A 17612-nucleotide genomic window follows, 5' to 3' on the forward strand; every position below is an offset into this window, starting at 1 on the left:
TAATATCGGATTACCTGTCTTCATCGGCTCTCAAAAGTTCTGTACTAACAATCAGATTATCGTACAATCACTCCGAAAACGGTGTCTTTCGTACGATTTTCTGATCGTGTGTACCTGGCATTAGTATAAATCAGGGATCGACAAATCCTGGGCGCCAGGTCGCCATGGCGACTAGAAATAGTGTCCTGGCGACTTGGCTTGTGAGCTGGCGCCATCTGGTGGTGAGCCGTTGGTATTACAAGTTATTACCACCAGATGTGAGCTGGTGCCATCTGGTGGTGGCCGTTGGTATTACAAGTTAAGCATTACAAGTTAAACAGCAATTCTAATGTCATTTTTCACTATTTTCACTGCCATCTTCTTCCCTCCAATTAGAACCCCCAAACATTATATATATTTTTTATCCTAACACCCTAGAGAATAAAATGGTGAAAGTTGCAATACTTTGTCACGCCGTATTTGCGCAGCGGTCTTACAAGCGCACTTTTTTGGGAAAAAAATACACTTTTTTAAATTAAAAAATAAGACCACAGTAAAGTTATCCCCATTTTTTTTAATATTATGAAAGATAATGTTGCGCCGAGTAAATTCATCCCCAACATGTCAAAATTGCGTCCGCTCGTGGAATGCCGACAAACTTTTACCCTTTAAAATCTCCATAGGCGACATTGCATGTTTTGAGTTAGAGGAGGTCTAGGGCTAGAATTATTGCTCTCGCTCTACCAATCGCGGCAATACCTCACGTGTGGTTTGAACACCGTTTACATATGCGGGCGCTGCTCACGTATGTGTTCGCTTCTGCGTGTAAGCTCGTCGGGACGGGGTGCGTTTTCTGGCTCCTAACTTTTTTAGCTGGCTCCTAGATTCCAAGCAAATTTGTCAACCCCTGGTATAAATACTACGTAAAATGCAGAGCACAGATTGTAGTAAATACTGCAGTGTCCAGCTTCTATTAATATGTTCTCTCCATTATAAACAGATTTCCTTGGTGATCTGTGTCTGCTTCCACTCACTATCGATATATTCTTTCTCCCCTCCCTTTCCAGGACACCTACTTAAGAGATTGGCTCCGCTCTCTACAAGAAACACAAATCGGATACAATTTAAAAGGCCCCTCCCTTTCCTCTGACCCTCAGTTGTTTTATGTTTCCAGACCCTCCAGGAGCACCGACACATTTTTTGTTTTGCTTAGGTCTGGTAACTGTGGTTGGCGGACCCTCCTTGTCTGGCATCATCCAGTACTGGTTATACAGCAGGGGACTTTTTTTTTTTTTTTTGTATGGACCTTTTTTGCTTATGGCTCTTGTTTCTGCTCCTTTTTTTTTTTCTAGGACAAACCGGTGTAGGGCCAGGCTTTTATAAAAAAAAAAATATTTCTCTTGTGTTCATGGACGGAATCGGCAGCATATTCTTGACAGTAGGGTATTGGCCTTCTAGCAGGAGAGGAGTAGGCAGAAACATGTTAATGTATTAATACAACTTTAAACTGTACAGTACAGCCCAGGAGGCAGCCCCTCTGGGTACAACCCCTCTCCCTGCATGCATCAGCTCAGTTTTTTTTTCTGCCTAGCATAGGAGAAGGACCTGGCTCCCAGTGGGCCCTTTGGTCTTGAACATTTTTTTTCTCTCTCTGCTTTGATCCTGAGATCTACTGACCTACCGACTGGGCGACAGGCTGGATGTCCTAGATCCTTGTAGTCACCCCAGTTTTGGTCATCGAGCGTGTGCAGGCCTTTAGCTACATGCTGGGTCGGCCACGACAGGCCCCGTTTGCTCCAGGGGTGGCCGGTGAGCTATGCCCTCCGGGGCACACATATGACCGGGCTAATTACCGTCTTTGTCACAGTGTGCCGGGCCGACAGCTACCCCTGTACTGTTTGGGTGGTGGATCTGTCAGGGATGCTTCCAGCAATCCACACAGGACTAATACGTATCACTCTCCAGTGGGAACGGCTGGACATTCCCAGGGAGGTCGACTGTATTTTTTTTTTCCCACCCTTCCTTTCTTTTCTCCCTCCTCCCTATGCTCTCTGAGTTAGGCCTGCTGCGTTAGCCGGGGGGCCCGCCTGGGGGGCTCCACTCTCTAGTGGGGCGGGCTGCACTGTGGGTCTGCTCTCCTGGGGGTGCTGTCTGGTTGTCAAGTGTGGGGGGGGGCTCAGTTTTTCGGGAGCCCCGGGGTGTTCGCTGCCTGTGTTTTTTTACTGTTTGCCTTGTGTACATTGTTCGGCCAACCATTTTGGCGGTGCCCGCTGCTTTTTTTTTTTCTCATCAGCGTCCATTTTCCTGTAGTCCGCGCGCTCTATACTGTTTTTTTTTTTTTTTTTTTCAGAGCGGCAGACATTTTCTTGTAGCCGCACACTTTTTTACTACAGGACGGCTGTCCGGTGGCCATTTTCTTGTGGGTTTTGTCCTCTAGCAGTGTTTTTAGATAACTGGATGGTGCGAACAGCCAAAGCCACACCTAGGACGGTGACACGTGCGGTTGTGTAAAGAGACCTCCTCTGTCGGGACAGTGCGGACAGCAGTGGGCTGTGTGCCTTGGCTTATATCCCTAAGGGGGTCAGATTTGTGGGTCAGCATGGCGTCGGAAGCTTATGCTTCTTCCTCAGACATACCTGTGATGGAAACTGGTGCCCTTGCACCTGCTGTTTCTGTGGAGGCTATGTCGGCAGTCCTGGAGGCTTTTGTTGCCAGGGTGGCAGCAGTGTGCGGGGGGTAAAAAATGCCCCCTCCCCCCACCATCTTCCAGGGATGGCTCTGACTCAGATTCGGGCCCAGCTACTGCTCCCGGCCAGGGTTCTGATGTATCAGACGCGGACCACGACCATTCGGACAGTGAAGATGATTCCGTGTCCGGGTCAGCGCAGTATAGGGCTCTTGTTACTGCGGTCCGGGATACTTTTAAATTGGAGGATAAGACGGATGCATCTACAGAGATCTCTGTCCCTTTCTGGATCCGCAAGCCTACCCGCACTGAAAATGTGTTTCCTTGTGTACCTTATCTGGACAAACTTCTATACAAGGAATGGGAACGTCCGCAAAGGACCTTTTCGGCCCCCAGATGTATAGCGGTCCGTTATCCCTTTGAGGAGAATTTCCTGAAAAAATTGACTTCTTCTCTGCTTGTGGACCCCCCCAGTGTCCAGGTTAAACAAGGTGACCATGTTTCCGGTAGAGGGGGCTCCTGCTTTCAAGGACCCTGCGGACAGGAGGGCTGAGGCAGTGGCCTGCTCCCTGTTCATGGTGGTGCGGTCAGCAGTGTGTCCGTCTGTGGCCTTGCTTGATTTACCTTTTTAAGGATGAGAGGCCTTTTGGAGCCTCGCTGGAGGATCATCAAGGATGCCACAGGAGGTAAGAGTACTCTGCTCCTGCAATCCAGGAAGGGTAAGGAGCCACGTTGTAGGCATGGGCCCTCATTCTCCGCTCATAAGCGGCTTTTTCGTCCGCTCGGCCTGCAGGTAAGAGTTCCCAGACCGGTAGGGCACCTGCTGAGCGCCCTCTGGTTTCGCAAGCCTAACAAACCTGCGACCGCATGAAGATCTGCCCCCGTCCGACACTTGGGTGGGAGGTCGTCTTCGCACATTCCCAGCTTGGTGGTCTTTACTGCTTTCTGACCGGTGGGTTTGCAAAGTAGTTTCTTCAGGGTACAAGATGGTTTCTCTCTTGCCCTCCAAACAGATTCCCCCCCCCCCCCCTCAAACCTTCAGGTGTGGCCCTGTTTGGGGCAGTATAGGATTTGCTGGGGCACGGGGTGATCTTACCTGTGCCATTGCTGGAAAGGTTTCAGGGGTTTTATTCAAACCTGTTTGTAGACCCAAAGAAGGGGGTCCGACCGATCCTGGATCTCAAGGCCCTGAACTGCTTTGTGAAAGTTCAGGATGGAATCGGTGCGCTCTGTAGTTGCGGCACTCTATCCGGGTGATTTTCTGTCGTCCTTGGACATTACGCATACTTGCATGTCCCCATATTTGTCAAACATCAGAGGTTTCTGCGTTTTGCTGTTGGGGATGACCACTACCAATTTGTGGCTCTCCCTTTTTGGCCTGGCATCGGTACCAAGGGTTTTCACCAAGGCGCTCGCCCCGTTTCTGGCTTTGCCAAGACATCGAGGTATCGATATAGTGGGTTACCTGGACGACCTTCTTCTGAGAGCTGCTTCAAGCTCAGAATTAGAGGTGGATGTGGCGATTGCCACCCAGACCCTTCAAGACTTTGGTAGGGTTCTGAACCTCCAGAAGTCTGTGTTGGTGCTGACTCAGCGCCTGGAATACATGGGCTTGGTTCTAGATTCCTTGGAGGTGAGTTTTTCTCCCCTTGGACAAATTGCAAACCCTTCAGGCGGCGGTGAAGCTGCTAGCTTGTCGCAGATGGTCATCACTGCGTTTTTTGCATGCGAGTCCTGGGCCTCATGGTAGCCTCCTTCGAGGCAGTACCATATGCTCAATTCCACACTCGTGCCTTACAGAAGGAGATCCTGTCCAAATGGGACAAGTCTCTGTTGTCCCTGGATTGTCAGATCCGGGTGGGCCATCTAGTCAGGACTTCCCTGGTCTGGTGGCTAAGATCTCCGGCCCTTCAGTGAACGGTGATCACGACTGACACCAGCCTGACCGGTTGGGGGGGGGTGTTTGGGGTGTCTAGTCAGCACAGGGTCGCTGGACTCAGGAAGAATCCCGCCTACTGATCAATGTTCTAGAGCTTTGGGCGATCAAGCATTGCCTCTCCACTTGGTCTGAGACTTCAGGGGCATTCAGTCAGGATCCCGTCGGACAACGCCACGGCGGTGGCATATGTCAACCATCAAGGGGGGACTAGAAGCTCGGCTGCAGCCTCGGAGGTCGCTCACATGCTGCGATGGACAGAACGGAGTGTGCTGGCGTTATTGGCCGGATACATTCCGTGCGTAGAAAACTGGCAAGCTATCGGCTAATTTTTGCCTTTCCCCCACTAAAGCTTCTCCCTCGTCTACTTCGCAGGGTGCAAACCGAGGGGATCCCAATGATTCTAATTGCTCCAGATTGGCCTCTGCGTCCCTGGTACGCCGACCTAGTGCGCCTGGTGGCGGATGTTCCTTGGCGTCTACCGATTCGAGAGGACCTTCTGTCGCAAGGTCCCATACTTCATCCTTAGTCGTTGGCTTTAACGGCATGGCTATTGAAAGCCAGGTGTTTAGGGACCGAGGCCTGTCGGATTCGGTTATTTCTACCATGCTGAGGACACGGGAGTCTTCCTCCTAGGAAGATTTATCATCGTACTTGGAAGGCCTACATCTCTGTGTGAGGAGCTGAAGTAGTGTGCACGTGCATACTCTGTTTCCAGGATCCTGCTGTTTTTACAGCGTGGAGTGGACCAAAAGCTTGCTTTAAGTACTATTAAGGGGCAGATTTCAGCCTTGGCTGGCTTTTTTTTTTTTTTTTTTCCCAACGGCCCTTGGCGGCTTACTCACAGGTGAGTATGTTTGTACAGGGGGTTAGACATGTGGCCCCTCCTGTGTGACCTCCACTGCCTCCATGGGACTTTAATCTGGTCCTCTTGGTACTTCAGAAACCGCAGTTTGAAAACATTAGGGATATTCCTTTTATTGACACTCTCTCAGAAAGTTGCCTTTTTGGTGGCCATTAAGTCAGACGGGTTTCTGAGCTGGCGGCCTTGTCTTGCAAGGCTCCTTTATCTGATCCTTCACAAGGATAAGGCAGTGCTACGTCCGCAGCCTTTGTTTCTTCCTAAGGTCGTTTCGGCTTTTCATCTCAATGAGGACATTGTACTTCCGTCCTTGTGTCCTCGACTGTCGCATCCATAAGTGGCTTGCTTGCATTCCTTGGACGTTCTGCGGGTGTACCTGCTTGCTACTGCTCCTTTACGGAGTTCGGCTTCACTGTTGGTTTCGGTGGCTGGTCCTAAGAAGGGCCTGGTGGACTCGTTGACCACTATCTCTAGGTGGATCAGACAGGTCGTGATTCAGTCTTATGCCCTACAAGGGCGGGTGCCTCCTTTTTCCTGTCACGGCGATTTCAAAACCGGGCGATAGGTGCCTCTTGGGCTTTCCGACATCAAGCGTCTGTTTCCCAGGTGTGTAAGGCGGCGACCTGGTCGTCCGCTCACACCTTCACAAATGGTTGATATGAGTGCATCTTCGAATGCTTGCTTCGGCCGCAAGGTTTTGCAGACAGCTGTTTAAGTTTGCAACTCCTCCGTTAAGGAGCTCTGGTTATGTTTGGGGTGAAGTTTGTTTTTGATTGCTGTTCCCACCCCTCATGTCTGTACTGATTTTTGACGAACTGAGCTGCTACATGCAGGGAGAGTGGTTATACCCAGAAGGACCGCCTCCTGGGCGGTACTGTACAGTATAAAGTTATATTAGGACATTTCTGCCTAGTCCTCTCCTGATAGAATGCTAATACCCTACTGTCAAGAATATGCTGCTGTGTCCGTCCATGAACTACAGAGAAAAGGGATTTTACGGTGAGTACAAAAATCCTATTTTTGTGATAATTGTATTCCATGCAGGGCTAGGTCAGAGACTGCCTCTTTGAAAGAGTTAATGTCTTCTATGAAGGAGGTTGTAGCCTCCTTCCGGTCCTTTAATGACAGTAGCAGGGCTGAGACCTTTCCCATCTAGTTCCATAGTTCAAGAGCCTTAAGCCTCAGCTAGACCCCTTCCTCTGTTAGAGAGAGCCCAGTCACTTAAGGATATGATTCTTTCAGAGTGGAAGGAACCTGAAAGGAGGTTGTTCCAGTCTAAAGGGCACAAAAGAAGATTTCCTTTTCTGTCTGAGTTTAAGGAAACTTTCTTTAAATGTCCTAGGCTGGATGACCCTATGTTACTGGTATCCAAGAGGTCAGACCTATCTTCGGAGGTCCTTAAAGAGCAAATGGACAGGAAGGCCAACTCCTTGCTGTGTAAGGCCTGGGAAGCATCAGCTTTATCCTTGGGTTCAGCTGTAGCATCCACCTGTGTGGCTAGGAATTTGGACGTATGGGTTCAGCGTCTGGATGATCTTCTTTCATCCGACACCCCCAAAGAGGAGATTAGGGAGTCTCTCCCACTCATTGCCAAATAGGTTGCCTTCTTGGCTGATGCAGCTGCAGTCTCCGTGAAAGCTGCAGCTAGGTTTTCTGCTCTCATTAATTCAGCCAGATGGGCTATCTGGCTAATATCTTGGGAGGGGGACCTTCGCTCCAAAAACAAACTCTGCAGCATTTCCTTTGAAGGCAAGCTCTTATTCGGTTCCTCCTTGGTGGAGGTCCTAGCTCATTCCTCTGAGAAGAGTAAATGGTTCCCTTCTCAAAAGAATAAGCCACAGAATAAGAAGCCTTTTCGCGGTTTCCATCACAATGTTAATTTTTAAACCAAAAGGCGAAGAATAAGTGGTCTTTTAACAAAGATAAGCAAAAGAGTGGGACTCTTTGCTCCTTTAGCCCCTTCCAAGAATCCCCAGTGACACCAGAATAGGGGTAGGGGGGGAAGGTTGTCTCATTTCGTCAAAGAATGGGCAGAGTTTTCCGACAATTACTTTTATTCTTCAGACATTGGAAAGGGGTTACAGGTTGGAATTCAAGAGTCTTTCTCCCCAGAGATTTTTTCTTGCTCATCTGCCGAGAGACCAAGAGAGACAGCAAGTCATGTTGAATCTAATTTCTGTGTGGGAAACAGAGGGGGTTAAATCCCCTGTTCCGGAAAATCAAAAATTCTGGGGATTTTATACCCACGTCTTTCTGGTTCAAAAAGCCTCCGGCGGCTTCCGTATGACCAAAGCCACCGAAGGTTCCTCAGATTTGCCATTCTCATGGACAACAGGCCGAGTCTTTGGCAGTTCAATGCCCTTCCTTTTAATATCTCGGCAGCACTTAGAATTTTTACAAAAATCGTGGACGAAGTCATGGCCTCTTTTCAGATGCAAAGTGTATCGATCGTCCCATATCTGGAAGATATTCAGATTTTTGCCAGAGACGGAGTGCCTTATCCAGAATCTGCAGTTGGTTTTGCAGACCTTTCAGAAACTGGGATGGAAAGTCAACTAACATAAGTATTGTCTGGTGCTCTCCCAGAGCATACTTTTCCTGGGTTATCTTATAGACTCTGGAAGAAAAATCTTTTGGGTAACAGAGAATATTTTAAAACTTCTTCTCTCCTCTCTTCTGCGTATCATGCAGTTATTAGGGTTAATGACTGCAGCCATCCCAGGGGTGCCCTAGGCCCAATTACACTCCAGACCCCTTCAGGCGTTTCTCTTACAGCATTGGGATCACAGGAAGGGTTCTCTAGATCAGCTGGTGCAGCTGCCGAGAGGATTTTCTCAATCTCTTCTGATGGGAGCAGTGGGAACACCTGCAGGGAGGGAAGAACTGGGCGCAACATGCTCCAGTAAAAGTTACTACAGACGCCAGTCTGTGGGGCTGGAGTGCGCACTCTCAGGGCTGGCAGGCTCAGGGAGCCTGGTTGCCAGAGGAGTCAGGCTGCTCCTCAAATTTCAGGAAACTACTAGCTGTGGGGAAAGCTCCCTTGGCTCTGCAAGGGGGGGTATATTCAAGAGACCTGGTGGATTTCTCAGACAATGCCACATTGTTGCTGTACCTGAATAAGCATGGGGCACTCGTTCGGAGTCACTTCTGACACAGCAGATTCTGTCCTGGGCAGAAATCAATGTCACTTCAATCAGGGCAACCCACATCAGGGGATCGGAGAATACACTGGCGGACTATCTGAGCAGAGTGAGCGTCAGTTCTAGCTGTTGGAAGCGGCGTCAAGGCACGTTTAGGGAGATTGTGCCAAGATGGGGTCTTTTTGCCTCCGCTCAACAGAAAACTGCGGCGTTCTTCTCACTGGAGAGAGAGACAGGGTCCTTGGGGACGGATGCTCTCTCCTTCCCGTGGGATTTCGCTCTGGCCTACGCCTTCCCTCCTTTTCCCATCTTACCTCTGGTAGTTCGGAAAACTATTCAGGATCAGGCAGACGTTGTTCTGATTGCCCCCTGGTTTCCTCTCTGACGGCCCTCTCTGTGGATCTTCCATGGCCCCTACCAGATCGGAAGGATCTATTCTACCAGGGACCAGTATTGCATCCAAGCCCTCAGACCTTCCATTTGACGGCCTGGAGGCCGAGTGGCACATCTTCCAGTTGAGAGGGTGTTCAGAGAAGGTTATTCAAACTATCCTGGACAGCCGCAAGTTGGTCACAAGGAGAATCTATGGGAAAGTCTGGAAATTTTTTTTTTTCCTGGCAAAGGAAATCCGGTTTAGATTATTTTTCCATTCCCTATATATTGGACTTTTTGCACAAGGGAGTAGAGAAAGGACTATCTGTCAGCACCCTTAGGGTTCAGGTTATGCCCCGGTCTTTGTTTTAAGACAAGAATCTAGCAGAAGATCCTTTAGTCAGGAGGTTCCTTTTCAGACAGATCTAGACATGCTTCCAAGGTCATCCAAACATGTGCCTCCTTGGGATCTGTCATTAGTGTTAAATGCGCTAACAAGGGCTCCTTTTGAGCCTTTGCATTAGGGTTGTCCCGATGCCACTTTTTTAGGACTGAGTACAAGTACCAATACTTTTTTTTTTTTTATGTACTCGCCGATACCGAATACCGATACTTTTTTTTAAATGTGTCCCCCCAACATATTCAGCCGTGTCCCCCAACATATTCAGCCGTGTCCCCCAACATATTCAGCCGTGTCCCCCAACATATTCAGCCATGTCCCCCAACATATTCAGCCATGTCCCCCGTACCTAGATGATGCCGCCGCGTTAATCACCGCGCGGGGAACATTAGTCAGCTTTCGTTTGAATAGCTGTTTTCCCTGCCGCACTGTGTATAGAGACACTCCCCCTTGCTCACTCCCCCTTGCTCGCGATTGGACAGATCCGTCCAAGGGGGAGTGTCTATGCATGGTGGGGAAAACGGCTATTCAAACGAAAGCTGACTGTAATGTTCCCCGCGCCGCGGTGATTAACGCGGCGGCGGCTTTGCGACACACGACGGCTGCGGTGGCGGGGGGGAGGAAGTATTCTATTTTGGCATCGGGGGTATCGGGTCCCGCTAATACTTGGTATCGGTCCCAATACCGATATCGGGACAACCCTACTTTGCATGAAGCTTCCCTGAAATGAATTTCCTTGAAGATTTCCTTCCTTTTGGCCATTACATCAGGGAGAAGGATTTTTGATTTGCAGTCCTTCCTGTAAAGACCCCTTCCTGAGGATTCTAGAGGACAGGGTGGTGATTAGGCCCGATCCTTTCTATTTATTTGCCCAAAGTATCTTCAAACTTTCATAGGTTCCAGGAGGTAGTCCTGCCTAGTTTCTGTACCTCTCCCAAGAATGCGGAGGAGGAAAGGTTTAGTCTTTTAGACATGTCCAGTGGTTTTAGGAGTTCCTCCCAGCTGTTTGTTGGTGTTGTTCAGTGACCCTGAGAAGGGGGTGCAAAGCATCTAAGACCCCTTTCACACAAAGGAGTTTTTCAGGCGGTACAGCGCTAAAAATAGCGCTGCTATACCGCCTGAAACTCCTTCACTGCCTACTCAATGTGAAAGCCTGAGGGCTTTCACACTGAGGCGATGCGCTGGCGGGAGAGAAAAAAATCTCCTGTCAGCATCTGTGGAGCTGTGAGAGGAGCGGTATGTATACTGCTCCTTCCCATTTAAAACAATTTGAAACCGCGGCAATACCGCCCGCAATGTGCCTCTGCAGAGGCGCATTGCGGGCAGTTGTAGTGATCTTATATGAATAAGTATATGGTATAGTCCTCCGGTTAGATAATCGATATCTTAGATATTATATGATGACTATAAATTAGGTTGTTTCGCAGCAACACACAGGCTCTCCAGAGAACGCAACTTTAATGAACTTCCAATAAAAACAAAGTCCAAATTCCACAGATGATACAAAAGTCTAACAAAGTAATGTAGTGTCAGTCTCATTTTAGAGAATACATGTTCTGATCACTTCCAGACCAACATATGTCCATGCAGAGAATACATAGGGGTATGTTCTCTGAGTGACAACCAGAACTCCCAAGATTATATTGCCAATTCACTGAATAGCTGAGCAATTTGATTTGGCCGTCTTTGACCTGAAAGACAGGATCTACGTCCTGTCTTCCAAAGTGCCAGGTAATTGTCACTCCCAGCCGGAGTCACTAATTAGTATTAGGGAGTTAATTGGTATACATCCTTGCATACCAATAAACTCAGTCTAATAAGTAATCGGATCACATGTGGCCTGAGTAATGGTTTCATGTACTAAATAGATTCATCCTGGACTCCTGCACACTGACAATCGACAAACCTCCTTTGATGTGTAAAATCTAATTGCAGGTTTGATGTGTAAAAACAGATTCATCATGGACAAGCGTCTTTTGAAGTGTAACATGTACCATATTTTTTGCCGTATAAGACGCAGTTTTACTACTCCAAATTTCGGCCTTTCGGCGCTGTGGTCTAGTCCTGTCTGACTTCCTGCTCCTTCCCCCGCAGCTGCTGCTGTATGAACTATGTCCCCACAACTAATTTCTAGCTGCTTCCTGGGTACATCTGAGAGGCAGCCAGGCAGCCAGCCAGAGGGGATTATAATGGCAGTGTCCTCCACTGCCTGAGGTGAGCTGTTAAGGGGGTGTGAGCTGGCATGGTATCCATTGCTCATCACCTGAGCTAATGTGATAGAGGCTTAAGGTGTGTTTGTGTCTGTCCTGCCACCCTGAGCTGATCTGGGAAGGGGGGGAGGTTGCTGTGTCCACCACCACCACCAGATATAGTGTAGCTGAGCTGATTTGATAGGTGGGGTGGTATTGCTGTGTGTCCATCACCCACCTATAGTAGTAGTGTAGTATAATATAAAATATTTTAGTACACCATTTGGTTCAGAATATTTTTTTCTTCTTGTTTTTCTCCTCTAAAACCTAGGTGCATCTTATGGTCAGGTGCGTCTTATACAGCGAAAAATACGGGTTTGAAATCCAGTCTGGTCAATTTTGGATATGGAAAAAAAAAAAAAAAATTATATATATATATATATATATATATATATATATATATATATATATATATATATATATATATATATATATATATATATATATATATATATATATAGCGGTATTAACTTTATCTGCCGATAGCTGGGGGGTTAATACCGCACCGCTAGCAGCTGATTCCCGCGTCAATCCCGGCGGTATAGTACCGCTATTTTTAGCGGCGCTATACTGCCACCGTGGCTCCCGCTCCGATGTGAAAGGGGCCTTAAAGTTCTATTGCTTGGTGGATTAGGGAAGCTATTTGTAAAGCATACAAAGCGTTAGGTCACATCCCGCCTTCTTGAATTAGGGCTCATTCAACGAGATCCATGGCTACGACGTCATGGACAGAAAAAGTGTGGGCATCATGGGAAGATATTTCTAAAGCTGCCGTCTGGTTCTCCTCTCGTGCATTTGTCAAACTTTAGAGTTCAGATGCTTTCCAGCCAGGACCTCTCCTTTGGTAGGAAAGTGCTTCAGGCTGTTGTCCCTCCCTAAGGTATAGTGCCTTACATATCCTCTCAAGTAGCTGTCCTGGAAGGTGGGGGGGGACCCCATTAGAGTCTTTTCTCTTCTATGTGCTTTGCATGGTACATGTTAATTGTTTTGTCTTGCGTAGGGACGTTCATGTTAGTGAATTTTATTTACTGACCACCTTCTTTTTTTTTTTTTTTCTTCTGCAATGTAGATACTGTGTGAAAGTGACCTACAAGACTTGCTGTAAGTGCTATACAAATAAAACAAAATTCTTATCTCCCAAATTAAGCTGTACTGAGTATGTTTCCTTACCAGTTCCATTTCTGTGTACTTTTACAGAACATGCCTGCTTCTTGTGAATCAATAATTGATGATATTGAAGACATGGTCTCAGCAGAAGACCCTAAACCACATGACCGGCAGTCGGCAAGACAGAATGTTGTTCCCCGGGTCCGGAAAAGAAACCAAAACAAAACTGAGGAGCCCCCTCCAAGTGACAGGTAGGTATTATAATTCCTTTTTTTTTTTTTCTTGTTCTTTTTTTAAAGCGGTGGTTCACCCTGCTGAACAACATTTCAGCATACAATTCGGCATCGTAGCGCGAGCTACAGTATGCCGGTCTTTACATTTTTTATCCCCGTACTCACTGTTTAATCGTACCTAGACGATTCCGTCTGCCGCGGGGAATGGGCGTTCCTAGCAAGAGGGAGGGTGATTGACTGCCGACTCTGTCACGTCACGCTCCCCGAAGACAGCCGGAGTAGGTCTCGGCTCTTCACGGCGCCTGCGCACAGGCTATGCGCAGGCGCCGTGAAGAGCCAAGCCTATTTCGGCTATTTCCGGAGAAGCGTGGTGCGCCAGAGCCAGCCGTCAATCACTTTCCGTCTGGATTGGAACGCCCATTCCCCGTGGGCAGTCGGAATCGTCTAGGTAGGATTAAACAGTGAGTACGGGGATAAAAAATGTAAGACCGGCATACTGTAGCTCGCGCTACGATGCCGAATTTTATGCTAGAATAAAAAAAAAATTTTTTTTTTTTTTTAATAGCGTGAACCCCTGCTTTAAGCGTTTGCATTGACAAAACAGAGAGAAAAAGATAGTAAATGTTTGGAAAAGAGTAGATCATTGCAAGAACAGAAACGTCACAATCCGAGGGCGTTATTATAATTCTGATAGCTGATCTTAATTTACAAAACTCAGTCTGCAAATGGTTTCAGCTCTGGGCTAGAGCCCCTGTCAAATTGTATTGCTGTCTATCCTTGCTGGCAAGATTCTCCAATATCAGAGACCGAAAGTGAGAAGTAATCCATTGGAGTTATAATTGGAGCTGCAACTAACGATTTTTTTCATAATTGATTAGTTGGCCGATTATTGTTTTTGATTAATCGGATAATAGGCTTAAAAAAAAAAAATTTGCCGCAAAATCACTTTACATGCTTTTCTGCAGCTTCTCCATTGAAGTATATTGAACCAAAAAAAACAAAATAGCACAGTTTTGCGTTAAAAAGTCCTTGCCCTCTCCAAATACGCAGCAGCTGAAAAAAAATCATGCATGTGAACGTGTCCCATAGGGATACATGTAAATGAACTGTAGTGTGTTTCTGCAAAAAGCACCAAAAAACAGAGGTGTGACCCCGGCCTGAGATGTTTAGTAACATAATGGGGTTAAAAAAAAAAAAAATAAGTACAAAAAGAGGAAATAATCGCTACTGTAAGGGGTTCATTTTTTTTTTTTAACTGTGGGACAGTGAAAGTAATATTTACAGTAGCGATTTGCTTTTTGCACTATAACGGGCTAATTTTTGTTTTTTTTAACCCCATTATGTTACTGGCCGATTAATCGATTATGAAAATTGTTATCGATTAATTTCATCATCGATTAGTTGTTTCGGCCCTAGTTGTAATTAGAGCAAGAGGTGAGGAACATGCTGCCGTGGGGGCATTTCTTCCTATGAAGACTCTCTAACCAGTCATTTTTCTTCTCTTTGTAAAGTGAAGTAAAGGTACATCTCCCTAGTATTTCATTTGTAGGAAAAAAGTTACCTGGGTTTAAACCCTACATTTTAATCTTTATAAAATGATTTTATGTTCAATATGTATGTTTTAGCTATTCCTTTTGAAAACAAAGGCTGTTCTTAGGGATATACATACTGTGTGACTATAGTGCATGTAAAAAAATATCCACCACTTGGGAGTGTTCATGTTTTATTGTCATAGAACTTTAAAAGTAGCCTAACTTCACTGCGATTCATACTGCTCTGCATAAAAAACGCATATGCGTTATTGCAGCGTGTTTGCGTTGCTTTTTTACTTTCCAATATTCTTATGCGATTCTCCTGCAATTTCCAGTGCACAAGTTCTCAAGCTGGGGGTTCACAAAATTGCATGACAAGGGAAATCGCATTATATTCTGACTTCAGTGCGATTTCCCCCTTTGACAGCTTACTTGGAGCGACGATTGGCTCTGCCCTCTACAGGAAACACAAATCGCAAAGAGTTTAAAAGGCCCCTCCCTTCCCTTGTACCTCCAGTTTGTTTTGTGTTTCCTGAACCCTCCAGGAGTACACACCGCAATGTTTGTTTTTATCTGTTTGCTAGACCCCCTTCTAGGTGCTCTGACCAGATGTGCCTGAAGTCTGTAGACCCTATGCTAAAAGCCCATTCGACCCCCCCCCCCATATGGTACTTGCCTTTGGTGCATCAGGCGACTTCTGCAGCCTGCCAGTCTATAGAAGCCCTGGGATGTGTCGCACATGGGGTATCTGGTTCTATAATGGTGGTGCTGGCACTTCTGGGACATGTTCCTGTTTTAGCCTTTCTCTGTGCAGGGAGATCTTTCCATCAGGTGTACCATGATGGCATTTGATGACGCACTTGCGGTGGCAGGGCAAGATGGTATCCCAACCGCACTTCGGGCTGCAAGGATTTAAGGTCTCAGGAGCCTGGGCAGAGACACTGCAGGGCGACTGCTGCTGTTAGACCCTCACTAGTGAGACTGTGGTTTCACTATATAGGTCTTCCCTTGTTCTCAGTGGCAGGACAAGCCTACATGTGTGCGGTATCTGAGTCCCGGCCTGGTGGAAGAGAGTACTTATCAAAGGTGGACAATAACACCCCTGGAGATGATGGAGCACCCTATCCACCTGGCTGATCAGCTGCTTCCTCCTCCAATCCTGCTCTCAAGGTATGTGCCTCTCCAGTGAGAGTGACGGGTGTTCTTTCTTATGCAAGGCTTTTTATTAGATAGGAAATCTTCTTCTTTTTTTTTTTTTTCTGACAAGTTCATAAAGAAAAAAATTGTGAATTGCAGGACTAGGTCTCCAGACTGTGCTAAAAACCTACTATGTGATAGACCGATTCTGCTGCCTGTGAAATTCAACTTTTGCGTGCCTAAAAGATCTAATGTCTTCTACGAAGGCGATTTGGTCTCTTCCTTTCAGTCCTTTACTTCTAAGTTTGCAGCGGTAAGTTTGCAGCGGTAGGCCCTGCCACTTCACAAACTGTTACTATTGAGAGGGAGTCTTCAGTTACCACTAGGACCCTCCCTTGGAATTAGAAACCTTGAGTTCACAGGCAGTCTCTGACCTGGAGTAGGTTGAGAATTCAGCCTCAGTATTATTATTCTGGCGAAAACCTCCTCCTCCAGAGTCTAAGGTTGGTAGCTCAGGTCGTTATCTTTCTGGTTGAGGAGGTCGATGAACCTTTCCTGTTCCATCAGTCATTGCGAGACATGATACTGGATGAATGGAAAGATCCTGAAAAGCAACTTTTCTCTTGTCATCTGTCCAGGACAGCAATAGAGAGAGATGGGCTCCACCTCCGGAGGCAGGAAACGCAACATTCAGATCTTTAAAGGGCGGCTTCTGCCCCCACTTCCTCAGTCTTTGTGTTTTCTCCACCGGAGGAAGAGGCTGGATGGAGCTCTCCTTCCCTTGAGCCGAGGCAGGCTGCTTGAGGAAAAAGGGGGAAGGAGGTCTGTGGGACCTGTTGCGGTGGAAGGCTTTTTGGGTCCCCCGGTCAGACTGCATGGAGGCTAGCACTGGCGCAATCCTATGTAGCCTGGGGAGGGATGACTTTCCCCGCACAGACATTGCGGCATCTGCCGGCCAGGTACTGTGTTTTCTGGCTAGAATCCGGTTTGAGCATAGGCATCGAGTTCCGGCCTGTGGAACGCCGGAGGAGGGCGGGGACTTCTGGCACACCACTTCCGGGTCACCTGGCGAGCGTAGACGCCGGAACCATGGCGGGAATTTTAAAGAATGCCGGCCACAGAACGGAGATGATCCAGCAGGTATCTACAGAGGTAGAGGACAGCATGGATACAATGGAACTCGGGTCAAACTTTGAAACCCCAAAACCACCAGCTGCAGCTTCCCCCGATTCAGGCGCAGAGGTGGGTCACGAATCGGGCGGAGAGGAACCAGATTCCTTGGATTAGCTAAGTGAGGCGGCATCATCCAGAGATATTCTGAGCCACGGGACAAGCTCATCTAGATACTGGCTCTTTAGAGGTGGGTGCCTTATTGGGGGTGATATCCCAGACTCTCGATATCAAAAAAGAGCAGGCTTCCTTATCCCTACATGACCAGATGTATCAAACCCTGAAAGAAGATCAGAGCAGAGTATTTCCGGTACACAGCGCACTGGCAGACTCTATTAAAAGGAATGGCTGGAACCTGAGAATTTCTTTTCCCCCCAAAAGTCTGAAGAGATTTCCCTTCAGTGAGGATTCCACCTGTATTTGAAACAAAGTGCCCAAAGTGGACGCAGCTTTTTCCCAGTGCGCCAAATCAACAGACCTCGCCTTAAGGAACCTATGAACAAAAGGATGGAGGTATTACTGAAAAGTTCATGGGGAAGTAGCCATGACAAGCTTAAAGCCAGCAATGCCTGTGACTAAAGTGGCTCGTAACTTGGAGGTCTGACTGGACCAGCTACAAAGCCATCTGGAAAGTGGGACCTCCAGGAAGGAGATCCTTGATTCCCTTCCTATGTTGCACAAAGTGGCAGGCTATATGGCAGACGCATCCACTGAGTCTGTCAAGCTATCAGCAAAGACCGCTGCCGAATAAATTCCTCACACAGGGCTTTATGGCTAAAATCCTGGTCGGGGGACCCGGCCTCAAAGGT

General features: G+C 47.4%; 1 protein-coding gene across 3 annotated transcripts in view; it reads left to right on the top strand.

Annotated features, from left to right (window-relative positions):
• The window catches only part of CDKAL1 (CDK5 regulatory subunit associated protein 1 like 1), a 947145-nt gene that overhangs the window by 14968 nt on the left and 914565 nt on the right, over positions 1 to 17612 (top strand). For all 3 annotated transcript variants that reach the window (XM_040353783.1, XM_040353784.1, XM_040353785.1), the window contains exons 2-3: positions 12694 to 12725; positions 12822 to 12982. In XM_040353783.1, coding sequence (XP_040209717.1) covers positions 12825 to 12982 — 158 coding nt within the window. In that variant the 5' untranslated portion in view covers positions 12694 to 12725; positions 12822 to 12824. The remainder of the gene's footprint in view (positions 1 to 12693; positions 12726 to 12821; positions 12983 to 17612) is intronic.

The sequence above is a fragment of the Rana temporaria genome, chromosome 5, assembly GCF_905171775.1.
Source record: "Rana temporaria chromosome 5, aRanTem1.1, whole genome shotgun sequence".
Classification (NCBI taxonomy): domain Eukaryota; kingdom Metazoa; phylum Chordata; class Amphibia; order Anura; family Ranidae; genus Rana; species Rana temporaria.